The sequence below is a fragment of the Cnephaeus nilssonii genome (genome assembly GCF_951640355.1).
Source record: "Cnephaeus nilssonii genome assembly, chromosome: 16".
Lineage (NCBI taxonomy): Eukaryota > Metazoa > Chordata > Mammalia > Chiroptera > Vespertilionidae > Cnephaeus > Cnephaeus nilssonii.
Genome location: NC_137087.1, coordinates 5,723,820 through 5,749,886, shown reverse-complemented (window position 1 = coordinate 5,749,886; position 26,067 = coordinate 5,723,820). Strand labels below are relative to the sequence as shown.

At 59.2% G+C, this 26,067-nt stretch overlaps 1 protein-coding gene across 3 annotated transcripts in view; it reads left to right on the top strand.

Annotated features, from left to right (window-relative positions):
* ARHGAP22 (Rho GTPase activating protein 22) overlaps positions 1 to 21,839 on the top strand; it is a 42,867-nt gene extending 21,028 nt beyond the window's left edge. For 2 of the 3 annotated variants that reach the window (XM_079792913.1, XM_079792912.1), the window contains exons 3-8: positions 12,450 to 12,657; positions 15,262 to 15,394; positions 16,166 to 16,239; positions 16,787 to 16,908; positions 17,348 to 18,188; positions 21,331 to 21,839. In XM_079792913.1, coding sequence (XP_079649039.1) covers positions 12,450 to 12,657; positions 15,262 to 15,394; positions 16,166 to 16,239; positions 16,787 to 16,908; positions 17,348 to 18,188; positions 21,331 to 21,553 — 1,601 coding nt within the window. In that variant the 3' untranslated portion in view covers positions 21,554 to 21,839. Of the gene's footprint in view, positions 1 to 7,270; positions 7,373 to 12,449; positions 12,658 to 15,261; positions 15,395 to 16,165; positions 16,240 to 16,786; positions 16,909 to 17,347; positions 18,189 to 21,330 lie in introns of those variants that run through there. The other variant, XM_079792914.1, reaches the window with a different exon arrangement.
* Positions 21,840 to 26,067: the final 4,228 nt, after the last annotated feature.

Sequence of the window (26,067 nt, the reverse complement as noted above, 5' to 3'; positions counted from 1 at the left end):
GAAATGGGACAGTACCTGGAGCGGGGAGTCAGGTAGAGGGTTTTGTTTATTACTTTTCTTTAGTTGGGAGACAAACAGCAATGCAAAAGATTGATGGTGCAGGAGAGAGAGAAATTGCTGCAGCACCAATATTTCTTGTGGCTATAAATGCAAAAGTGTTCAACAAAATATTAACAAATGGAATCCAGCAATATACAAAAGCATTATGCACCATGACCAAATGAGATTTACCCCAGGAATGCAAGGATGGTTTAACGTCTGAAAACCAATTACTGTAATACATCAATAGAATAAAGAACAATTTTGACACATGATTGTCTCAATAGACTCATAAAAAGCATTAATAAAGTGCTTTTTTCATGGATAAAAACACTCAGTCTTTCAGGGGTAGAAAGGAATGTCCTCAGCCTGCTAAGAAGAACCCTGCAGATAACATACTTAATGGAGAAAGATTGGATGTTTTTCCTGTTCCTGGGAACAGTGGGAGTCTTGCTTTTACCATTTCTGTTCAGCATTGTACATAGTCAGAGCAACTAGTCAAGAAATTGAAATAATGTGCATCCAGATTGGAAAGAAAGAATTTCTGTTTGTAGATAACATGCTCTTGTATATAGAAAATCTTAAGAAATCTACTAGAAAGCTATAAAAATTTCAGCAAGATTGCAGGATATAAGGTCAATATACATAAATCAGTTGTATTCCTATATAGTAGCAATGAGCAACTAAAAATAAGGTCAAGAAAACTTCATTTACTAAAGCATCCAAAAGAATAAAATACTTAGGATTAAAGCTAACAGATACAAAACTTCATGCTCTTAAAATGACAAAACATTGTTGAAAGAAATTAAAGAAGACCTAACTAAATAGAAGGACATCCATGTTCATGGACCAGAAGATGATGTGTGAGAAGGGCAATATTCCCCACTGGGTCTCTGGGCGTCTGTGCCCAGTTCCGGAGCTCCATCAGGCAGCTCTCCTAGCCAGCTCTCTGGGAGAGGGGAAAGAAGGGAGTCACAGGGCACCCCGGCGTGCCTCCTTATCTGGAGAGAGGCTGCAAGCCTTCGAACGTGTCTATGTACACAGGACGGTGCTTAGCCCTCCGCATTGCGGTGTGAGAGGAGGCGAGTGCGCACAGTTCCAGCATCAGGCTGTGGTCTGGGTGCATAACCTGGCTCTTCCCTTGCTTGCTGTGTGACCCGGCCATGCCACGTATCCCCTCTGTGTCCTTGTTTGCAAGGTGGGAATGAAAATATTGTCTTTGCAGGATTGTCATGAGACTTAAAAAGAAAGTGGGTGCAAAATACTCAGCACTCTGTTAATACCAAATAATCCTCATTTATTCAGTAAACACAGAGCATCACCTTGTGCAGGCAGGGGGCGTGGCAGGGGAAAGAGATCAGACAGCTTCCATCCTGCTCCCCGAGGCGTACATCATGGCATAGAGCAGTGGTTCTCAAACCCAGCTCAGAAGAAAGTGGTAAAAATAGACTGCTAACCCCACCCACAGCTTCCAACTCACTTGGGTGTGGCCCTCGAATTTGTATTTCCAGGTACTGCTGGTCCGGGGCCCAGATTTTGACAACTGAAGGTAGTGAGTGCTATTGAAAGAAAAAAAGGAGAGTAGTTTTAAACACAGTGGTGAGGGCAGGCTGGGAGAGTGGCACTGAAACAGTGTGCCAGACCGGGCAACAGCTCCAGCAAAAGCAGACAACATCGGCTGTGGTCTGAGCCAGCGCCCAGCCGGTGGGCGGGCGGGCGGGAGGCAGAGGGCTAGCGTTTACTCGTAAGTGAAATGGGGAAGGGGTGCTGGGGGCTTGGAGCGGAGGAATGGCGTGATCCGCTGTATAGTTTAGAAGGACCATCTGCTGACCAGAGAGGGACAAGGGGAACCCGGAGACATGTGTCCAGTAATCCAAGGAAGAGACAGCTGCCTTCACCTCGGTGGTGGCGGTGACAATGGTCAGATTCCAAATCTCTTTGGAAAGCAGGACCGCAAAGCTCGGCATGTGGTGTGAGGGAGAGGGAGCGTGAGGTGGACTCCAAGGGGTCTGGCGGAGCGCCGAGGGACAGAGTTGTCATCAACCGAGAGGGCACGGCTCAGCACAGAGCAGATTTGGGAGGTCGGAGATGCCCATTAGTCCCTGCCCCGGCGGAGATGCTGAGTGGGCGTCGTGTGCAGGAGTCGAGGCCAACATTAGTGTCAGTAACTAGGAGCATGGTGACTTCCCGCCTGAGGGCTCGTGGGCACTGCCAAGCAAAGCCCAGCCTTGTAGGCAGCAGCATGAGTGCCAGTCTGTGCTGAGGAGGGGCCGAGGGGCCGGGCAGCGGGCCTGCAGCGGCCAGCAGAGCCTCGTGGCCCAAGCCCGGCTGTGTGGCTCCTCCAGGCCTCTGGGGACTTTCCTCTGACCTGCCAGGAGCCGATCCTCCTGCCCTCAAGTTCCTCAGAAATGACGGGCAGGGGGAGGCTGGAGAGGGATAAAGGCAGCTCCCAGAGGCACGGCAGGATGCTTGGCCTGGAGAAAGTCCCACCTCAGGACAGCACAAAGCCACCTCCTCGGTGTAGCGGGCACTGGTCATCTGTGCTGGAGTGACAGCTCCACATGGAAGCCCTCAGGCACGGTCAGGGTCAGAGCGCTAGGTCCCTGGCTCCAGCCCAGGCCGGCAGTGGCAGAGCCTGAGGTCCTAGGGGACCACCTCCCCCATCGCTGCTTGTACCACATCCCAGCTCCTTCGGGGGGTTCCAGAAGAGCGTCTTGTTTCCAGGTCCCCTGAATGTGCACCCGCAGGCCGGGCCTGGCCGCTCCTGCAGCCCTTCTGAAGGGGAGAGAGGACTGCTCTGACCTGGGCGGGGCTTTGGGTCACAGAGGCCACAGAGGGGCACTGAGCCTGTCCTGTACCCTCAGCCCATCCCCGTCCGCCTGAGGGCCCACCATTGGTGCAGGAGGAGATATCTGTCCAACTCCCAGGCTCAGAAAGGCAAACCGCCTCTTCTGGGCACTGCCCCAGGGCCGTGAGCTTGGTCTGCCTCAGAGCCACCGCCAGGGGCTGCTCACCAGGCCACCCGAGGCGGAGGCGGAGAGCCTGGCGGCAGTGCGTGGTTTGCGGGCCGCCACAGGGCTTCCTGGCAGCTCAGGAGGTGACTGCTCAGCTCCTTTTACCCTCCTTGCTGGGCCCCTGGGTCCTCTTCCCGCCCAGCAGCCGAGGGGCGTGCCAGGAGCTCGGCCGGCCTGGCTTCCGTGTGAGCCCAGGAAAGAGCCCACACGGTCACTGCTAAGATGAGGGCAGTGCAGGGGGCACCCACGACGACGCTGCGCAGCCCCTGGTGACCCAGCCGCAGGGAAGCCGGGCAGGGGTGGCCGCTCCCGGGACGGGTACTCGGTAAGCTAAAGGTTGCTCAGCTCGCCCCCTTGCCAGGCGCTGGCTCTAGAAGCAGTCCTGGTGCCGCCCCGCCCCGGCGAGGAGGCTGAGCAGCAGGAGGCTCAGGTGAGCTGTCTAGGTCACTAGGAAGCAGCCGGGAAGCTGGCTTTCTAACCCGGCCCGGTGGCGCTCGGAGCCGGGGGGCTGGATGCCCTCTGAGGAGTAGGATGCCAGGAGCCCTCCCGGCCCTGTCTCCGCCCTCAGCTTCTTTCAGGCAGCCTCGGATGGCACATCGGTCTGAGGGAAGAATCTCATCCTGCCATGGATACTGTTGCCCAGGGCTGTTGTATCAAAACCATATCGCAGAGGAGGCAGCGAGGCCCCGAGAGGCTCAGCAACCTGCCGCCCGCACACTGCAGGGCCAGCCTCTCCGGGGATTCTCTGTGGCCAGGCAAGCTTCAGAGCGCCTGGCCCTCGGGATCTGAGCTGTCTTGATGGGGAGCAATCAGGATTGACTGGGGACAGGGGCGGTCCCCGAGGCCTCGGACCCAGGGCCTGTAGTACACACAGCTCAGAAACAAGGGCCACCCAGCTGGAGAGGTCACCTGTCACAGGTGCTGTGTGAGAGGGCAGATCCCCTGCCCCAAGGGGACAATTTCATTGCTACCTCCGCACCCCCACCCCAACAGGCCGCATGGCTAAAGATGAGCCCCAAGATGGGGTGGGTGCCGTAGAGCTCCGTACGGCAATGTCTGTCTATCCAGAGCCTTCTAGATGGGAGGCAGCTGCAGACTTTCCTCATCGGGGATTGAGGCAGAGGGATTCCCTAGAGACCAGCAGCAGGTCTACCTCAGTGAGGCTGGGGTGGAGAAAGCAACTCAGCACCAGTGCCCCTGAGAGAGCCCCGCCTACCCCCGGAGCAGGTGCCACTACGAGCCCGAGGAGCCTTCTCTTTAATGTAGACAAGTGCTCAGACCCAGCAGCCGTGGGTCCCTGCCATGGGACCCCAGTCTTTCCTGGCAGGTTTAGGGCAGGGCAATCCTGGGCTTGTGCTCCTGGCACTATGAACCGTCCTTCCAATCTTTGTGTTTACCTGAACTCTGGGAAGGGAGGACCCAGAGTTCCACCCCCCCCCACCCCACCCCCCCCTACACACCCACACACCCAGGGCCTGGGAACACTGCAGCCCCACCTACACCAGTATCAGGGCCAGGACAAGAGAGCCTCATTGGCCGGGGCAACAAAAAACTCTGCAATTGTTTTTAAAATGCAAATGAATGCCCCCAAACTCCATTGTGTTAGTTTCTTATTGCTGCTCCAGCAAACGGCCACCAATGCAGCTTAAAGCAGCACAACTGACTCTCACGGTCTGGAGGTCAGTTCTCGGGAGCCCGAGGTCAGGTGGCCGCAGGCTGCTTCCTTCTCAGGCCGCGGGGAGCCTTGTCTCTTCCTCCTCCTAGAGCAGGGGTGGGGAACGTCCGCCCGCAGGTCGCATGAGGCCCGAGAAATCACTGGGTCTGGCCCTGCCAAGGCATTAGGAGTGAGTAATTAGATGTGTGACCAGATAGAGCAGGCTAATGTTTAAGTTGATAATTGTGTATGGTCCGCAAATGATGTTATAGATACCCAAGTGGCCCTGGGCAGAAAAAGGCTCCCACCCGGCTCTGGAGCAGGGTTTCCAGAGAGGACTGCTCTGACCTGGGCGGGGCGGGGCTTTGGGTCACAGAGGCCACAGAGGGGCACTGAGCCTGTCCTGTACCCTCAGCCCATCCCCGTCCACTGAGGGCCCACCATTGGTGCAGGAGGAGATGCAGTCCTCTCTCCCCTTCGGAAGGGCTGCAGGAAAGGCCAGGGGGCCAATATGATTTTTAAGGGGGCAATTCGAGAATGAGTTATTAACAGTGAATTTTTTGCATTTCTTATGTTCTAGAGGCCAAATATACAGTATGTAAATATATATGGTGACATATTTATGCATTTCAGTTCTCTATTATGTTCTGAAACTGTATTTGCTATTTTTCATATCGCTTCATATTATTATTTAACAATTTCTTAGTGATTTCTTCCTCAGTACAACTGTCCTTTTGTTCTTTTATTTTCCTCTTTCGTGGATGCCATGTTTTTGGAGGCTAATTTGGACCAAGTTAACGGCCTTTTAGGCTTCCTCCATGAGAATGGGAGTTCACTTTTTGAATAATAATAATTATATGTCACGGGGGGGGGGGGGCGTAGATCAGGATTTTAGAGATGCTGAGGTGGGGCGTGGCCACAAAAAGGTTGGGAACCACGGCTCTAGAGGCTGCTCACACTCCATGGCTTCCTCACTCCAGCCCTGCTTCCCTCCTTCCATTGTCTCGTCTTCTACAGTTGACCCTTGAACTCCATGGGGGTTAGGGAACTGACCCCCACGCAGTCAAACACCCACATATAACTTCTGACTTGCCCCAAACTTAACTACTAATAGCCTGCTGTTGACTAGAAGCCTTACTGATAACATACAGTTGATTAACACATATTTTGTATGTACATGGTTACATCTATTATATACTGTATTCTTACAATAAAGTAAGCTAGAGAAAGAACATGTTATTAAGAAAACCATAAGGAAGAGAACATACATGTATAGCATTTATTGAAAAAGTCCACGTATCAGTGGACTGTTGTAGTTCAGACCATGTTGTTGAAGGGTCAACTGCAGAGTCGAATTTCACTCTGCCTTCCCCTTAGAAAGTCCACCTGATAACCCAGTGCGCTCTCCACCTTTGATGTAACCACTTCTACAAAGCCCCTTCTACTAGGTAAGGTAACTTAGTTGCAAGTTCCAGGGATTAGGACCTGGCCATTTTGGGAAGCCTTCCCTCCGCCTAACATCCGTGATAAACAAACTGTGACAATGAAGACCAGGTCCGCGGTGGGCTAGGGCGAGGCGCCACAGAGAGCAGGGTCAGACCCGGTCTTTACTGAAAATGTTGATATTTTGTTCATCACTGTTTTTGCACTAATTTACATTTTAAAAAGTATTTACCTTGATTAATGCAGTATTTGGTACTCCCTTAAATGTTGCCCGTGTGCGAGTGCCTCACTTGCCCCACCCAGTCCAGGCCCTGCACACTCAGCTTTCAGATGGGCCCCCACCGTCCTCCCAGGACTCCCTTGAACTCCTCCCCTTGCAGAATTCTGCCCTCGGCCCCTGGGACCCCTCCTTCCTGCCCGGGGTGGCACCGCTGGCCCCCAGCTTTGCTTCTCTTTCCCACCCGCCCTTCCTGGTGCAGGCCTGGGGCTGTGTACCACCCGGGTCCTCACACTTTGGAAGTAGGGACTGTGGGCTCTTTTCCCCGGGACAAGATCCTGCCTGGGAGGATCAGAAACTTTGCAGAAAGATCACTTAGGCTTGATGACTTGCCGCTATCCGCCTGCGCCTAGGAAAGCGCATAACCTTTCCGAGCTTCAGCTGGTGATCTGCAAAACGGGGCCGTCAGTGCCTCCCAGGACTGCACAGGACCCTGTGCTAAGTCCCAAGCACCGGCCCTGGCTCCGAAGCTGCAGCCAGCTTTAGGTCTGGGCCAGCACTCTGGTGCAGGGTGACCAGACCCGGTTACCTGACCCTCCTGAGCCGCCATCGCTGCACCTGGAGCACCTGCTTCCCAGTCTGGGGGATCAGGAGCTCCTAACGCCAGCCCTTGGCAAGGAGTTGCTAGTATTCCTAGGGTGCGTCATGACCCGGGGTATTAGGAAAAGGGGGAGCAGATGTTCGGGATCGCAGATCTTGCACGGGTTTCAGCCTCAGGCTTGGGAGCTCAGGCATTCGCAAGTCCCGGGCCCTTCCTCCCTCCCTCCGGGGTCCGGGCCCGGGGCCGGCGGCGGGCAAGCCGCTACCTGCGCGCGTGCCGGGCATTCCTGCCGCCGCGCCCGGGCGCCATGGGCCTGATGCCGGCCGCGCGGGCCTTCTCCGGGTGCCGCGCCTGCCCGCGGCCGCCCTGCCGCCTGCCAGCCTGCTGCGCGCCCGCCGCCCCAGGTAGGGCGGCCCGGCCCGGGATGCGGGCGTCCGCGGGAGGAGGCGGGGAGGGAGCGCTCTGGGCCCCGGCGGCGCGGGGAGCCTACGCATGCGCGGCGGGCGCTGCGGGAGGGCCGGGTGCCCGCGGGACCCCGAGCCGAACCGAGCCGGGGGAGTCGCAGAGGCAGAGGCCGAGGCTGGGCGCCTCCTCCCCGGCGTGGTCCCGCGTGCAGAGTGGAGCAGGCAGAGCGCAGGGTTTGCAAAGGACGCCCCTGCCCCGCCGCCCGGACAAGGGACCCAGACCCAGCGGGACGGCGCCTGGGCTCCCGACCCCGCGCCCAGGGCTCGCCCACGTTTGCTCCAGGGCCTCGGACAGGCCGTTGGCCCGGGCATGGAGCTGGCCCCACCTCTGGGGCTAGCTCTGGGCAGGACCCCCCAAGATGATGTTTGCCTCTGGGATTCTCTCTCCTGCACTGACTTCAGCCTGTTGGTTGGCGAGGCCTGGATGGGCAGGAAGAGGCAGGGAAGGGTTTTCACGGGGAGGAAGGGTCAGCCCTGAGGGCCGCTCTGAGCGCGCCAGCACCTGGCACAGGCCTGGCACTGGCCCTGCTGTGAGGGATGGAAGGTGGGCTTCCGATGGTGGTGGATGCAGGGAGAAGGGCGCTGCCTGGGGGAAGGCAGGAGAGAGAGAGAAGGGATTGCCCAAACTTCGGGGATCTTTGGAGAGAATTTTAGCATTATTTTTCTCATTGTGTCTTCCGCGACTGAACTTCCACAACTGGAGTGAGCAGGGCTGAGGTCTCTGCTCAGGATCAGCTCCAAGAGGGACTCCAGCTGTCTCCCTCTCCTGGGGGGCCGGGGGTTGGCGTGGGGGCAGGCAGAGCCAGCCCCACTCAGAAGAACATGCTTATCAAGCACCTGCCTGGGGCTGCGAGGTGTGGAAGGCCCCACAAAGTGACAGTGATGAGGCTCAGAGAGCTGGAGGTCACTCGGGACAGATCTGAGCCAGGCGGCCTTGGCTTGCAGGCGCCCGCTCCTGATGGGGTGCCGGGGAGAGGGCAGTGGGGGCCAGGCTTTGTCAGAGAGCAGCGGGCATGCAAGGAGCCCAGCCCGCTCGGAGCCCTTCAGCAGGTTCACCCAGAGGAGAGCAGCCTCTGCCGGGTTCTCTCCAGGGGCTGAGCCAGCGCTCTGTGAAGAGCGTGGGCTGGGACCTCGAGGAACCTGCATGCTGGCTTGGTTTCCAGGGATCTGACAAACCTTCTGGAGCTGGTTCTTGGCAATACTACCCCTCCAAGCTGTGCCAAGAGGGCTGAGGGAATTCAGTGCAGCCGCTCCAGGCCCTACCAGGCTCTGCCAAAGAGACACTGACAGGGGGAAAGGCAGGCCAGGCCTCTGGGCGAGGGAGGCCGGGCCTGTAGCCTGAGCCCAGGGCCTCCCGGAGGAGCGTCGTTGGGAAGGACGCCCGGAAGGCTGAGCTGGAATGAGGCTTTCCCCTGGGGCTCCCCAAGGCAGCTCCCTCCAAGGGTGGCAGGCGGGGCAGCCACGTGGAAGCGTGCACAAGGTCTCGTGCGAGGCTCCTGTGGCTCTGCTGGGGATGTGGGCGCCATCCCAAGGACGGGCGGTGCCAGGGTCTGGTCCTGGGCAGCTCCCAAAGATGGGTATGATCATCCCCATTTTCTGGGTGGAAACACTGAGGCCCAGTGAAGGGGGGCACTCTGCTCCTCAACTGCTTAGCCAGGATCTGCACCTAGACCAATGCAGATGGAGGCTTGGAATCTTTGTCTTTATGGCTTTGGCCTTGACTATCATCTTAGCACTTGGAGGGTCTCTGGGCGAGGCACCTCATTCCCGAGAGCCCCTGAGCTACATGTGGGGTCAGTGCTCATCATGGCCATGGTCCTGGCAGGGCAGGGCTGCTGTTCTCCCCGCCCCTTCAAGCACCATCCCTCAGGCCCACTCGCCAACTCTGAGGTCCTCATCAGACCCTTCCATGTCTGCCTTTGGGCCTCTGCTCAAGTGCCATTTCCCTTCCCGCCAGGGCCTGTGGCGTCCCTTTCCTGGCTCAAAGCCTGTTCAGGGGGCACGAAGAGGGCTCAGGAGGCCTCCTGGGGCAGGTGTTGGCTGTGCTGAGGGGGGGAGGGCCTTCGGAAAGCGGGTACCATGCACAGGGGGGCTGGCTCAGAGGCAGTGCCTTCTGCCTGGCCCGGCTGTGCACCCAGAGGCTGGTGGAGGGGGTGAGGCAGGGCCTGGCCTGCCAGTCAAGTTTGAACTTTATCCTGGGGGGTGGTTGTAGGGGAGGCGGGAGGCAGCAAAGGGTTTCCAGCAGAGGCCTGGTAGGATTCCCATGTTCCGAGCCCCCTGGGCAGCTCTGAGGCTCTCTAACACCGAGCAGGGCTGGGGCCCACGTGTGAGGGTAACGGGAGTGTGGAGGGAGAGGGACAGGCAGAGGACACGTCTGGGGATAGGAGACAGAGCAGGATGGCTGGCTCAAGCAGAAGCTGGGTGTAATTACCCAAGGTTTGTGGAACTCCGGAGGGAACTGTAGAACTTTCTTTCTGTCTCCTTCCCCTGACGGTGGCCTCAGTCAGCTCAGGGCTGAGGGAGTGGAGCTGAGTACATGTCCATTCTTCCCTCGGCGCCCTTGACCTCTGCTCTGAGCCCAGCAGCTCCGACTAGGCAGAGGGAGGGCCCCTGTGAGGAACTAGGCAGAGGTGAGTGTCTTCGCGTCAGCTGTGATGGGCGGGGACAGGGAGAGACGGTTGTGTGAAGGAGCTTTGGGACAGCTCACCTGGGAGGGGCGTCTGAACTGTTCCCAAGGCTAATAAGAAATTCGCAGGGAGAGAGGAAAGAGCTGGACTGGAGAGGAGCCTGGGCTCTGCGTGGGCCCGGCAGCAGGAAAGCAGGCGGCAGGACAGGACACTCCAGTGGTGGGGAGAGCCCAGGTGAAGGGACCTGGGCTGAGCAGACAGCAGGCATGGAGGGTGCAATGCCAGGCTCGTGTCCTCTCCTCTCGGGACCCTGTGCTCATGGCAGTTCCCCCTGTATGTCCTCTGACTGTTCATTTAAGGTCCTGACCCCAGTGCCCTTGGGAGAGCAGAAGAGGTGAATACCCAGCAAAACCACACGAGGACGGTGTGGGCTGGGTGTGGCAGGGACCGTGGGGAGGGAGCAAGTGCCCAGCCTCTCAAAGGGCACAGGTGCCACTGAACTCCACCAGTGCAGCCGTTAGGGAATCGCACGCACACACAAATCCACATGCACATGCACACACACACACACACACAAATCCACATGCACATGCACACACACACACACACAAATCCACATGCACACACACACACACAAATCCACATGCACATGCACACACACACACACAAATCCACATGCACACACACACACAAATCCACATGCACATGCACACACGCACACACAAATCCACATGCACATGCACACACACACAAGTCCACATGCACATGCACACACGCACACAAGTCCACATGCACATACATGCACAAACAAGTCCATGTGCCCACACACACAAGTCCACATACACACACACACCACATGCACATGCATGCACACACAAGTCCACACATGTGTACACACAAGCCCACATATATGCCCACACAGTCCACACACACATGCACACACAGCCCACATGCACAGGCACAAGTCCGCATGCACGCACAAGTCCACGTGCACATGCACACACACACAAGTCCACATGCACAAACATGCATGCACAGTAGTCCATGTGCACATACATGTACATATACACACTTCTTCCCAAAACTTTGGTGGCATTGTCAGGCACACTCCATGTGAGCATGTTATCTCGAAGGGCATGTCGTCACCCCGCAGGTTCTGTGTGCTGTGTCTTAGGCTGGAGCGGGGTGAGAAGGAACATTTACTGGGCCCTGCTCGAACTGATGTATCTTATTTCAGAATACCCATGGTGTGGGGGAGACAAATAGGCTCACTGAGTCCGGCCACTGCTTAGTGCCAGGGGAGGCATTGAACCTCTTACCTGCTGGCTCGCCATCCAGGTCTGGGGAAGCGCCCGGCCTGGGCTGTATCTCTTGGTGACCAGAGAACTGCGTGGACAGAGCGGAGCTGTGACAGCGTGCCCGGGCACACCGCTAGACCTGCCCTCGGGGAAGGCTGGACAATATTCCATTATAAGCACAGACCACATTTTGTTTCTCCATCATCTGCTGGCAGACGCTTGGGTTGCTTCTACCCTTGGGCCATTGTGAACGATGCTTCTGTGAACATGGGTGTAATAATATTTGGTCAAGTTCACTTTCGGTTATGTTGTGTACATACCTAGAAGTGGTGTTGCTGGGTCATATGGTAATTCTGTTTTAAACTTTCTGAGGAACCTCCAAAATGTTCTGCAGAGTAGCTGCACCATTTTACATTCTCACCAACAGTGCTCAAGGGCTCGTTTCTCTGCGTCCTTGCCGACATTTGTAATTTTCTGTTTTTTAAACAGTGGCCATCGTGGTGGGTGTGGTGGCACCTCGTGTGGTTTTGATTGTGTTTCCTTGACGCCCGGGATGGTGCCATGGTTTTGTTTCCACATGAACGCGCTGTCTGTCTTGTCGCGTGAGCTCTGCCCACGTGTCCGCTTTGCTCCCTGGTGTCCGGGCAACGTGAGCGGACTGAGGTCTCTGCTCATTCTGTTGCCGATGTTGGGTGGCTTCCCATTTGGAGGGAGTGCAAGGTGTGCTGCTAAGAACGTTCTAGAGCAGGACTTTTGGTGACCATAGCCTCTTCCTTTTTAATGTAAGCCACTCCTCTTTGGACGTTAGTGTTGCATAAATAAAACAATCAATAAAATGCATAATGCATCTTCCCTGAGGGCCCTTCAGAGCTTCCTGAGGCTGGTCCGAGCCCCACAGGACAGGGCAGGCCACCTGTCCATGTGCCCCCCCGCTCCCTGTCCCGGTGGCCGGATGCGCCATCAGTTTCTAACCTGCTGCCTCAGAGCAGCCGCCTCCGGCCCAGACGGCGCCCTGCCTCCCGCTGTCCCGAGAGCCCGCTCTCACCACTACCTGGGCCGCTGGGCGTGTGACCGGGTCCTCCCTGTGCCCAGGGATCTTCGGGCAGCGCCTGGAGGACACGGTGCACCAGGAGCGCAAGTTTGGCCCGCGCCTGGCGCCCCTGCTGGTGGAGCAGTGCGTGGACTTCATCCGGGCGCGCGGGCTCGGCGAGGAGGGGCTCTTCCGCCTGCCGGGCCAGGCCACCCTGGTGCGGGACCTGCAGGACGCCTTTGACTGTGGGGAGAAGCCGCTGTTTGACAGGTGAGCTCCTGGGGAGGTACGGAGATGGGGCCCCTCCCCTTCCCCTGTGCAGGGTGGGCTGGTGGGCAGAATGGTTCCGCGTGTGGTTGCATGTGCGGTGGACCAGCCCCCCACCGGGCAGAGCACAGCCCCAACCCCCGCAGCAGCCCCTGGCCTCCTCTCAGGGGCCGTCCTGCCACAGACCAGGCCGCTCACACCTGGCAGAAGGGAGGGCCTCCTGCTGCCTCGGGACCGAGGCCCGTGGTGGTCTGTCCCTGGCTCCGCTTCCCCGGGACCCCGCAGAGCCCCGTCAGGGCCAAGACGCTGTGGCCCCTCCTCCTCTCAGGTTTCTGGATGGAGAGCGATCTGCCCCACCTGTCCAGGCCAACGCCCAGCCTACCCCCTCGCTGGGGCTCACCAGGGCCTGGGCTGCACCCTCTGGGCGGGGTCAGCCTCACTCAGCCAGGGGCTGAGAACAGGGCCGACGGGCTGTGTGGGCGTCTCCCATCGGGACAGTTGTTGGTGGGGTTCCTCCTGCCCTGGCCGCCAGGAGCCCCTGCCCTTTCTCCGTGGATCTGCCTTCACGATGCGGCCCCTCGGCCCCAGGGTGGGTCCAGGGGCTTCTGCCGGCAACCGGGGCCTCCCTGGCCTCCTTTTGGGCAGAACACCCCCGCCCTCCAGCTTCTGCCCAGACCCGTCGCCGAGCCAGGAGGGTCTGTCAGCTCCTTTCTTCAGATGTGGAGCCTGAGACTGGCCACCGTTCCCCAGAGGGGTCTGCCCAGGAGGCACAGGGGTCCTCCCACCAGGAGCCTCACCTTTATTTTGTTAATCCATTTTCCCATGATTTTTAGAGAGAGTGGAAGGGAGGGGGAGAGACAGAGAGAGACATCGATGTGAGAGAGACACATTGATTGGTTGCCGCCTGCACATGCCCCAACTGGGGCCGGGGATCAAGCCTGCAACCAGGGTAAGTGCCCTTGACTGGCATCGAACCCACGACCCTTCAGTCCATGGGCCAACGCTCTAATCATCGAGCCAAACCGGCTAGGGCTGGAGCTGCATCCTGATACTCTGAACTTGTGGTCCATTCTGAACCTCTGCCTGCCAGGCCTCTTCCATCCTGTGCCTGTGTGGTCCAGGGGATGGGTGGAGATGGCTTTAAATACTGCCCCTTCTGTGATTCCTGGAGACTCACCCTGGACCTGGGCTCTGGCTGCTTTCCCTTCTAGAAACTGCATCTGCACCCACTGCCACCATTCTCCCACTTCTCACCCCCCCGTGGGCACTCTGGCCCTGCATCTGTACCCACCCCCTGTCTAGGTCCCGAGGCTCCTCCCCTGGGCCTCGCTCCCTCGGCACAAACCACACTCATTGTCTGCATGACCGCGACTCAGCCCCAGGTCCTGGGCTCCCTGCTCTACAAAGAGCCCAGCAGCCTGGAGCCTCCGTCACCAGAGCTGGCTCATACCCAGCCCTCCCCCACCTGGGCCTGGGCGGGGCAGCTCTCCCAGACCTGCCCCCTGCTGCCCAGTCTGCTTTGAGCCACACCTGCCGGCTCCACTGACTCTTGCCTCAGCCCTTTCTGACTTCACTCCGTTTCTTTCCTCACCCGCTGAGTGAGCGCCTGCGGCATAGGGTGTGGCCAGAACTAGACAGACCAGGTCCTGCCCTCCAGGGGCCAGGACAGATGGCCAGCAAGTAAACGCAGCAAACGCTTTGCTTGCCGAGACTAGGACCAGGACGGGATCCCAGAGCCCAGGGCCGCTGCCCTCCACGGGGCCTCCTCAGCCTGGGCAGCTCTGAGCTGGAAGCCGGAGACTGAGGACTGGGAGCGGACACGTGGGGTGCTGGGGTGCTGGGGTGCTGGAGATAGGGTGAGGAGCACAGAAGCCCAGGCGTCCATTGTGTGAGCGGAGCTCAGAGGTCAGGGTCAAGGGTCTGACCTGTGACGTGCATGCCCTGGTGGCCAGTGCCCTGGGCCTTGGCTCTGTGACATGGCCCTCCTCCTCCATTGATGTTTCTCTCTGTCTCTCCCCCTCCCTTCCACGCTCTCTAATGGAGGGCAAGTGGGGGATGGGCACTCTCAGGCTTGGCCCCTGGAGGGCAGGACCTTGTGTGTCTAGTTCGTGGCCACACCCTATGCCTCCTCCCCTCCCCTCCCCACCCTGCCCTCCCGGGAGCAGGGCAGCTCCCAGGTCACCCTGCAGAGGACCCAAAGCAGGGGACTCTTCGTGCCCCCGGGTCCTGTGTGGCTCCTCCCACCCAGAGCAGCCACTGTGGGAGCAGCTGCTGCAGGGCCTGTGTCTTTGAGGGCTGGGAGTCCCACTGCCGTCCTGAGGACAGACCCAGACCTGTGCCAGGGGTTGGGAGCAGGGGCCCGGGCCTTGGGTGTCTGAGCTGGACCCCAGTCCCCAGCCCCCCAGGCCCCGGACACGGCTCCTGGCAGCAGCTGGGCCTTTCCTTGACCAGGGCCAGTGGTGCAGATGCAGTCCCCCGCACCCCCCTTCTCTGGTTGTGCACATGCGCACACGCAAGTGCCAGGGCGTGGAGCGGAGTTGCTCCGGGGGCGTGTGCTGGCCTCCTGCAGTGCCCCGCCCCATGCCTCTCGCGTGTCCCCTCTGGCAGCACCACAGATGTGCACACGGTGGCCTCCCTGCTGAAGCTCTACCTGCGGGAGCTGCCCGAGCCCGTGGTCCCTTTCGCCAGGTACGAGGACTTCCTCAGCTGCGCCCAGCTGCTCACCAAGGACGAGGGGGAGGTTAGTGGCTCCCGAGGACTCGCCCTGGGAGGTGGGCCTGCGCGGGGGGGGGGGGGGGGCGGGGGGTGGATCAGGGCACAGAACTCTGACCTTCATCATTTTCTGTGGCACAGAGATGCTGCCTGCAGTTCGCTCTGTGTGTGTGTGGGGGGGTGAGCAGGAGAACCCTCTGGGGGAGGCAGGCTCCTCTGTCCTGTGTGGGGCAGTCTGCAGGATCCTGCTGGGGCGGGGCTGGAGCATCCCCTCTGGGAGGCCTGGGTCCGGGGTGGGGCGTGGGGCCATCTCTGGTCATGCCCAGGACACCGCACAGTAGGTACAGATCCTGCACTACCCAGGCGGCCCCAGCGTTCAGAAACAAGCAGACCTCCCCTGTTCGCACCTGCCTCTTTCCTAAAGGATTCGCCAGGACAGAGGCTCCCACGCCCTCCGCAGGTGCCTGCCTGGGGAAGGGCCGTTTGCCCTCCCTGTGGCCGTGGGGGAGTGAGGGGTCTTTATCTGGCAAATATTTGTGTCCCGATAAGGACTGGCCCTGACATTCCTCCAGGAGGTCACAGGCCTGGCCGCCCCTCGCGCCTGCTCCTGGGAGGGCGGTGGAGGTGGTGGTGCCCTCCGGTCACCCAGGGGCCAAATGGCTGGCTGGGGGTCTGGCCTCTGGTGCCTGCCACCCCCTGCCCACCTCCCTCCTCTTTGCCCACCTCCCTGTCCCTGCCTCGGTGAGAGAAGGGCCAGTTGCTGGTCTCAGAAATGCTGTTTTTCTCTCCCAATACCAAGGGGACTCTGGAGTTGGCTAAACAAGTGAGCAGCCTTCCCCTGGCCAATTACAACCTGCTCAGTTATATCTGCAAGTAAGTGGCTGGGGCAGGCAGGGGCTGGGCATTCTCCCACCCGACACGCTCCCTGAATGTCAGCCAGCCAAATAGGGACATTGGAGCACTCAGGCCCGGGCACACCCAGCGGACAGTCTCCGCGGGGCAGGCAGCGTTCAAGTCCCCTGCGAGCCGCACGAGAGATCCATTGGAAAGAACGGGACGTGCCCGTTCTGTCTGCCTCCTCTCATGCCTCTCTCAGTCCCTGCCCCAGGAGTCTGCCTCCTGACCATGACCCCAGCTCAGGTGCTGGGAGAGGGTGTGCAGGGGGGCCCTCCCAGACCTCTGCCCCCACTGTAGGCGGGACAGTCGTGTGTCCCTTCCAGGCTGACAACCACTGGCTTTTGCTTCTGCTGCCCCACCCCGGGCCCCAGGGGACGCTCTGCCCTCTCTGCCGGGCAGGGGCAGCTGGCTGTGCCGGTGGCCCTGGGACGTGTGGGCGTGGCTGGGTGTGGGCGCCAGGCAGCTCCTGCAGAGCTGGTGGCAGGGTTTGCTTCTCCACCCACAGCTTCCTCCTCATTGGCAGGTTTCTGCATGAAGTTCAGTCCCACTCAGATGTCAACAAGATGAGCGTCCAGAACCTGGCAACCGTTTTCGGACCTAACATACTTCGGCCACAGATAGAAGACCCAGTGACCATCATGGAAGGTAACGGTGTGAGTGTGTGGGGAGGTGCCCACGTCACCGGAGACATCCCCGGCCCGTGCCCGAGCCTGTGCCCGAGAGCGCGGATGGTCAGGCCCTGCATCCTCGGCAGCACAGGTGACAGGGGCCGCTCTGATGCAGGTTCTGGCTGCCAGCCCCGCCCCCCCCCAACCCCCCCCCCCCCCCCGCCAGGAGCTCACCGCGCCGTCTTCCTGGGCACCGTGCCCGCTCTGCCTCCTCCCCACACCTGCCGATGGAGCGGGCTGGGCGGCTGTCCCAGGAGGGCATTCTGGGCAGGACCCTCTGTCTGGGCCTGCATTTGGAGGGTGGCCGATGGCAAGCTCTTGTTGGGCCCCCTGGGTCCCAGCCGCAGCGCCCTGACTGGCCCGGGAGCCCGGCCCGGAGACGCCCACAGCCCGCCTCTGTCCCGTCTTCCTGGCAGGCACGTCCCTTGTCCAGCACCTGATGACCGTCCTGATCCGCGGACACAGCCAGCTCTTCAGGGGGAGGGCCCCAGAGGGGCCGGCCGCGCCCCACGGGGGCCCCCCCTGCACAGTGGGCTGGGGCTCGGAGGAGATTCCGGGGGACAGCCAGGCAGAGCCCGGTGGCCCCCACCCACCCTCACTCAGGACCTCGTCCCTGGACGGGGCGGCTGTGGCCGCGCTCTCCAGAAACTCCCCCCGGGGCCGCGGGAAGAGGCTGCAGACTCTGCCCGGCTGGAAGGCCTCCTTTCGGCAGTCGGGGTCTCGGTCCAGCAGCTCGTCCCCGGAGGTGCCCACAGCCTCCTCCGGCGGGAACTGGCTGGTGAACGGGCTGTCCTCCCTGCGCGGCCACCGCCGGGCCTCCTCGGGGGACCGGCTCAAGGACAGCGCCTCCCAGAGACTCTCCACCTACGACAATGTGCCGGCGCCCAGCCCCGGCCCCAGCGCGCCCAGCGTGTCCAGCTTGGCCTGGTCGGGGGCCTCTTCCTGCGAGGCCTCCCCGGGGGGCTCCGTCAGCAGCTGCTCCGCCTGCCGGGCCAGCGACTCTGCCTGCAGCTCCCTGCACCCCGAGGGCACCCCTGAGCCCTCCCTGGTCCCCAGCAGCAGCGAGGAGCTCAGGTCCCCGGATCCGGGGCGCAGCCTGGAGGAGGCGGCCGTCTGCCTCAGCAGCAGTGAGCCCAGCGAGCCCGGCAGCCCGGCCCGGGACCCCGCGCCCCACTCCACAGCTCTCCAGGGCCTGGTGGCGGAGCTGCGGGCCGAGCTGTGCCGGCAGAGGACCGCGCACGAGCTGAGTGTGAGAAGGTGAGGGCTGCGCTGAGGGGGTGGGCCTGGGCCCCGGAGCCCCGGCCTCCGCCTCCTCGCCCCGCTCTGAAGGAAAGCCTCCGGGCCTGGAAATCACCTTTCTGGGGGAAGCCCGGGACAGGTCTGTCTCGGGGAGCTCCATGGATACTTGCTGAAGGAAGGAGCCCCCCAGGCGCCTTTGATGGAGGGGCTGGGCAGGAGGCGGCCCCAGGTGTGCTTGCTCACCGGGATGTCCCCACCTGTCATGCAGGCCCCAGGCCAGCCTGGCCGAGGGCTTGGGCCTGTAGCCGCTGATCAGATGGGATCGGAAGGGGATTCCCGGAGGGAGCTGGTGGTGCTGAGCCAAGCCCTGCCCCGCCTGGCCCCGGGGGAGTGCTTAGTGCCGGATTCTTAATCCCAGCCAGCCCCCCTCCGCCCTCCTGTCCCGGTGAGGAGGGTGTTGCCAGCTCTGAGCCAGGTGGTCCAGCCAGGGCAGCAGCAGAGCCCGTGCTGGGCAGCACGCGGCGGGTGCTCCCCACAGCGTCTCCAATCCCCAGTCCAGCTGTCGGGCCTGCAGGCCCTTCCCACCCACTGCCAAGTGGTTCTGGGCTTCCCTCCCCACCGGGGATGGGGGCGGGGCGGGGGGAGGGAGGGACGGGCGGGGTGGGGGGGGCGGTTTCCACCGGGAGCTGCAGTGGCAGCGTGGCCCTGTGCCTGGGGAAGCCAGGTCCGGACACCTGGGAGAGTCAGGCGTAAGGGGTGTGTCCTTGAGGGTAGATGACAGGAGAAGGGCTTCAGGACAGAGGCCCTGAGGACGGCCAGAGAGGTCACGTCTGAGCAGGACTGAGGCCGAGAGGGCGCAGTTGAGCGAGGAGAAGGCACACAGCAGGAGAAAGGCCGGGCACACGCTTGGTGGAAACCCTAGAGGGAAGCGGGTTTCCAGCGAGTGACAGTGGCAGCACGGAGGGCAGATGTGCGGCTGCGGGCGGCATGCCGGGAAGCCGGTACAGGCCGGTCGCCCCGCCGCCTCAGGGGTCTGATCAGCTCCTCTCGGGCCGGTTTCTCGGGAAACGGCATTGCGTCCTGGTGGGCTCTGCTCAGACCCTGGCCGTCCCTGCCGGCCGCAGACGGACGGCGTCCAGGGAGGCTCTCAGCGCTCCGGCGACCCCATGCATTGGTTATGAGACTGAGTGCCACACGGGACAGTGGTCAGTGCAGAGCTGCCACGTCCGGCGCTGAGACCCGCTCCTGCCACCCCTGCTTGGTGGGCTGGAGGTGAGAGCAGGCCCGCAGGCCCGGGCAGCAGCGCCGCCCCGCCACGCCCGGTTGCAGGTGGGTGAGTGAGCAGGGTCTCTGGGTGCCGGAAGGAGTGGGGCGCCATCAGTGGGCCTTTGCAGAGAGTCTGTAACTCCGGACCTGCGGAGTTAGAGCCAGGTCTGGGTTGGGGGACATGGATTCAGCTTTCTGCCCGCCCCCCCCCCCCCCCGCCCCCGTGCCCTGATCCCTGAACCCCCGGAAGCGTGTCTGATGTGCTACGGTGCTAGGTGCTTTTGCTTCTGCTGCCATCAGTGGGCCTCCTGGTGGCACAGAGCTGTGACCAACACAGATCTCCATCTCTGTCCTCATTCTTCTCGCGCAGCTGTGGGGGCACAGAGACTGTACACAGATAGATTGTAAAACTCGTGGACTGTTAGAACGGGGGAGGGAGGAGGCGTGGGGAGAGAGTTGGGGAGGAGCTCCCCGTGAGGGCAGCTGCAGAAGCCCGGGCGCGGGAAGGGTGGGAGCTGGGTGGGCAGCAGCGGCCAGAGTGGGCGGCTTGTTGGAGTGAGAAGGGGTGGGGCAGAGGGCAGGACCTTGTGGTCGGAGCATGCGCTGGACTTGACACAATTCGGTCCTGAGTGACCGGAGGGCCTGGAGCACTGGGATCACTCGGAGGGGTGCCCTGACTGCTCTCCTGAGGACTCACCCAGGTAGGAGGCGCTGGCGTCCACGGCCTAAGGGGCAAGCAGTGAGGGGGGGAGAAGAGCCAGATGCTGAACACACTGGGGAGGTTTTGCTAATCAATCCACTGTGGAGTGAGAAAAGCAACTGATTTCAGGACATATTGTTTGGCCAAGTAGTCGGAGGAGGTGCTCACTGAGGAGGAGCGGGTGCAGGAACAGCGGGAGCAGTCCGGCTCAGCTGCAGGCCTGGAAGTCGGGGATACTTATTTAGTTGGAGTGGAGTCGAGGGATAGAGAGGCTGAGAGCCTGGAGACTGGACAGGTCGCTGGTCAAGTGTCATGGGGGCGGGGGGAGGGGGGTAGGTCGAGCTTGAGGGCCCCGCTGGGTGGGAGGCATTGGTGATGAGGGGCCTGGGCCTGGAGGAGAAGTGGTGCGGGTCGTGGGCTGTGCCGCCTCCTGGGGGCCTTCTTCCCGACAGCATGTCCTGTGCTCCCCGTGGGGGGCTGGGCGGAGGAGGTTTCCTCCCTTCCCTGTGCGTCGAGTTTGCTGGCTGAGCTGGAGGCACGGGAGCTGCAGTGCTGGGAGGTGTCCCCTGCGTTTTCCAGAGAGGACACCAGGGCTCAGGGCACCGTGTGTCCTGCCCATAGTCATACGCCTGTGCACAGCCAGGCCAGGCCCCGGGTCCGGCTCAGAGCACCCCTCAGGCCTTGCAGGAGCTGCTGGCATGTGGCTGAGGAGACGGTGTGCCACCTTTGCACAGTGCGTGCCAGCCGTTAGGAGTGCAGGGCCGCTCTCTGGTGGCATAAAGGGGCCATGTGTGGCTGCTGGGAGGATGGAGGTGCGGTGTCGGCCTGGGGCCTGGGGTGGGGCAGCAGGAGGGAGCGGAGGGGACTGAGGGCCTGCTCTCCACCACGGACCGCCCATCCCACCGAGGACAGCTGGTCGGCCCAGAGGGTAAGTGGTCTTCACCTGAGTGAGGATTCAGGGGGACCCCTGGCCTCGGGTACCCAGGGCCAAGTGCTCCCACAGTGTTTCTGGATCGTGGCTGAGGGCGGTGCTTGGGGTGGGCCTCGTGAGCCGCCCAGCCGCCCGTGTGCCCGCAGGCCCTGCCTGAGCAGCCCTTCCCCACCGGGCAGGGCAGGGCAGGTCCGCGACAGCGCGCTCTGGGCAAAGCCAGCAGGGCGGAGTCTGAAAGAGGGTCTTTCTTCTTGATTTTTAAGACTCGAAGACGGTACCACCGACCTAAGGAAACGAATGTTGCGGCTGGAGGAGGAGCTGGACCAGGAGAAGAAGAAGTACACGATGCTGCAGATCAGGCTGCGGAACTCGGAGCGGGCGCGGGAGGACGCCGAGAGGAGGAACCAGCTGCTGCAGGAGGAAATGGAGGAGTTTTTCTCCACCCTGGGCAACCTGACTGTGGGGGCCAGAGGGGCCCCACAGTGAAGGAGCTCTCTGCTCGCCTCCCTCCGCAGCAGGGGGGGAGGCGGGGGGTGGGGGTGGCTGTGAGGAGGCCCGAGCCCCTGCCTCATTACCTCGGCAGTGCCTGGCGCTCCGCAGCCAGCGGAGAGGGAGTGTCGCCTCGCGGCCATGGCAGCCTGAGCCCCTCAGGCGATCTGGCTGCTGCTGCTGCTGTGACTGGCAGGTGCCAGAGGCGACAGGCCCATGGCCACCAAGACAGATGGCACCTGGGACCCAAGGAGCACACCAGGGACACTGCCTTCTTTATTAAACCCGCTCTGCAAGTGGGATGCCTGACTCCTTCTTTAAGGTCAAGCACAGTGGGGCTACCGAGTGATCTCTGCTTTATCGGGAGGGTTGGGGTCCTCACGGTGTCTGTGGGTGGAATGCCAGAGTGGGGTGTGAAGCTCCCCGGGGAGCCCAGAGTTGCCACAGCTCTGAAGCTGGAGTTCTGCAAATCTGTGTCCTCAGCTGCACCATCCCTGAGCTCAGGCAGGACCACTTCCTCCCTCCTCCGCTGAGGGCTGGAGCCTGCACAGCTGGTCCTGGGCCCAGGAGCCTGCTTTCGTCTGCCTGGCCAGCTCTGCCAGGGGCCCATGCCTCAGGCTGTGCCCATCCCCCATGCAGACTTCTGTCCAGCTGATGCTAATCCTCCCCAGTGCCTATTCACCCTCCTCCAGTTCCTCCTCCGTTCAAAGCTCCAATTAGGGCCCTGGCTCGTGTGTTTAGTGGTTAGAGCGCTGGTCCAGGCACCGAAAGATCAAGGGTTCGATTCCCGGTCAAGGGCACGTACGTGGGTTACAGGTTTGATCCCTGGCCCTGGTCAGGGCGTGTACGGGAGGCAACCAATTGATGTGTCTCTCTCACATCAATGTTTCTCTCTCCCTCTCTCCCTCCCTTCCACTTTCTCTAAAAACAAGCAATAGAAAAAAATATCCTCTATTGAGGATTAAAAAAAAAAAAGCTCCAATTAGGACAAATCTTCAAGGAAAGCCTTTCCTCGGTGCCACATGCAGCCTGAGCCTGGCCCGAGCTCCACGGCACGGGCCGCAGGCGGCACCAAAGAAGCCCCTCCGAGAGGAGAGCCCTGGCTGCTGGGCCCTGGCAAGGCCAGCACCAGTGTCCCTTCGGCTGCCAGTGTCCTCACACAGCACCTCTCATTACCTGGAGCAGTCACTGCAGTGGGTTTTTTGGGGGGTGGTGAGGAGTGGGGTCACCAAAGTGCCCCCGTTTCTGACCACTATCTCTGGAGAAGCTTGAGGCCCAGAGCCCACCCACCTCAAACCAGGTCCAAATGGTACCGTGTGGTGAACCAGCAGCCAGAGCTCTGCTGGAGAGCTCTGCCCAGGCCCCTGCCATCCCAATCAGATTCCCCGGAAGGTGGAACCACTGCCCTCCTCTCTATTTCAAGGAGAAAGGAAATGTGAGGTGACTGATTCCTCACCGCCGCCCAGGAAGGTAGGAATTGGCCCGCACGCCCCTTTCAGAGGAGGAAGCGGAGTTAAGTGGGGAACCCGTGCGTTCCCGAGTTCCACTGTCCTGGAATTCTGCCAACTTTGACCTGGAGAGAAAATGCCACCAGGCTCTTGAAGGAACAGAAAATACCAAAGAGGGTTCGTGAATGGAAAGAGAGGCCATGGGCCCTTAGCCGCTAACATTGGCAAGGGCAATGGGCTCAGCTGCCCTCCAAGTCCTTTGTCAAAACCAGCTCATAAGCCGCATCTGCCACCTGCTGGCAGAAGTAGGATCTGCAAATGAATCCCATTACTCCTTATTAAAAAAATCCCATTTACATTGCAACAAAAAAAATTACTTAGGAAAAACTTAACTAAGGAGGTAAAAGACCTTCACTCAGAAAATTATAGGACGTTGAAAAAAGAGATAGAGGAAGATATAAACAAGTGGAAGAATATGCTGTGTTCATGGATTGGTAGAATTACATCATTAAAATATCCATACTACCCAAGGCAATCTATAGATTCAATGCAATCCCTATTAAAACACCAATGGCATATTTCATAGACCTAGAACAAACTCTCCAAAAATTCACATGGAATAAAAAAAGACCCTGAATAGCCTCAGCTATCTTGAGAAAGAACCAAGTTGGAGGGACCATAATACCAGATATAAAGTTATACTACAAAGCCCCTGTAATTAAAATAACCTGGTACTGGCACAAGAACAGGAATATAGATCAATGGAACACAACAAAGACCCCAGAAATCAACACAAGCCATTATACTCAATATTTGACAAAGGAGGCAAGAGCATACCATAGAGTCAAGGCAATCTTTTCAATAAATGGTGTTGGGAAAATTGGACAGATACATGCAAAAAATGAAACTAGACCACCAGCTTACACCATACACAAGAATAAACTCAAAATGGACAAAAGACTCAAATGTAAGTCGTGAAACCATAAAAATCCTCGAAGAAAACATGGGCAACACAATATCAGATACCTCATGCAGCAGAGTTTTCACAGATATATCTCCTAAAGCAAGAGAAACAAAATAAAATAATGGGACTACATCAAACTAAAAAGCTTCCGCACAGCAAAAGAAACCAGCATCAAAATGAAAAAGAACCCACTGTATGGGAGAACATATTTGCCAATGATACATCTGATAAGTGGTTAATTTCCAAAATATATGAAGTACTCATATAACTCAACAAAAGGAAAATAATTCAATTAAAAAATGGGCAGAGGACCTGAATAAACACTTCTCCAAAGAGGACATACAGATGGCCAAGAGACATATGAAAAGATGCTCAATAGCACTAATTATCAGAGAGGTGCAAATTAAAATGATAGTGAGACATCACCTCACACCTGTCAGAATGGCTACCACCAATAAATCAACCAATGACAAGTGCTGGTGAGGATGTGGATAAAAGGGAACCCTAGTGCACGGCTGGTGGGAATGCAGACTGGTGCAGCCATTATGGAAAACAGTATGAAGTTTCCTCAAAATATTAAAAGTGGAACTGCCTTATGACCCAGGAATATATCCTAAGAAGCCTGATGCACCAATCAGAAAGAATGTATGCACCCCTATGTTCATAGCAGCACAATTTACAATAGTTAAGATCTGGAAACAGCCCAGGTGCCCATCAGCAGATGAGTGGATAAAAAGCTGTGGTACATTTACACCATGGAACACTATGCAGCAGTAAAAAATAAAAAAAAAAGAAAGAAAGAACATCTTACCCTTTGAGACAGCATGGAGGGACCTGGAGAGTATTAGTGTTAAGCGAAATAAACCAGTCAGAGAGAGACACGTATTACATGATCTCACTCACAGGTGGAATCTAATGAACAAAATAAACTGATGAACAAAATAGATCCAGAGACATAGAAGCACAGACCACACTGTGGGATCTCAGAGGGAAGGAGGGTGGGGTGAGCAGGAAGAGATTAACCAAAGAACTTGGGTGGAGGGGGTCAATGGGAGGGGGGGAAACAGGGGCTATGTGTAATGCTTTCAACAATAAAGATAAATTAAAAAAATAAAATTCACGAAGTCAGCCCTTTCAGTAGCCCTGGGAGAGACTATCGCCCACCCTCCTCACCCGACCGGAAGCAGCCCTGGCTCTGTGAGGCGGACTTGCCCCCGATTACCCAAACTCGCCTGAGCTCGGGCTGACCTGGGTCTGCAGGCCTCAGCAGATCCCACCCTCTAGGACCTGTCTGGCCAGGGCTTTTAGTTCTTTTACTCTGCTCTGACCCCTCAGCCTCCCCCAGCTTTCTCTCAGGACATGGTGATTCTTTATACTGCATTTCCTGCCAATGTGTCAAAGCACTTTCACCCTGCCTCACAGCCACCCAATCCTTAGCAATCCGAGCTTTGCCCCACTGTGCAGGGAGCGCCAAGTCTCACAGGTGTGACACCCAACAGGAGTCCCCTTCCTTCCCATTTCCTCTGTCAGCAAACTGACACTGAAGGGGCCGGACCTCACGAGGGAGGAGCCGAGAGGCAGTAGGCTCTGAGCCAGGACTGCTCTCCCCTGCCCGCCCGAGATGTGCAGTGTGCCTGCAGGCTTCACACTGGTCCGTAATCCGAGATTGCAGTGTGCCTGCAGGCTTCACAATGGTCCGTAATCCGAGATTGCAGTGTGCCTGCAGGCTTCACACTGGTCCGTAATCCGAGATTGCAGTGTGCCTGCAGGCTTCACACTGGTCTGTAATCCGAAAGGACGTTGGAAGCATTCTTCCCGCACAAGCTCTCCTTGCGGCCCAGTCACCAGGGCCGCACCTCCCTCAGCCTGCTAACTGGTGAGTGTGCTGACGGAAGGCACCTGAGCCCCTTCCCATTCCCATGGGAGAAGGACCTGCTGTCAACTGGGCCCTGAGGCTTCTGTCACCACCTTCCCCGCCTCAGGTCCAGCCCACCTGGCTTCCCCTGCCAGGACCCTCCCAACCAGAGGTCTGCGCAGAGCACTCCTCATTCTCTCGAACTACAAGCTCCTATACCTTTAAATGAAGACAATGCCTCCAA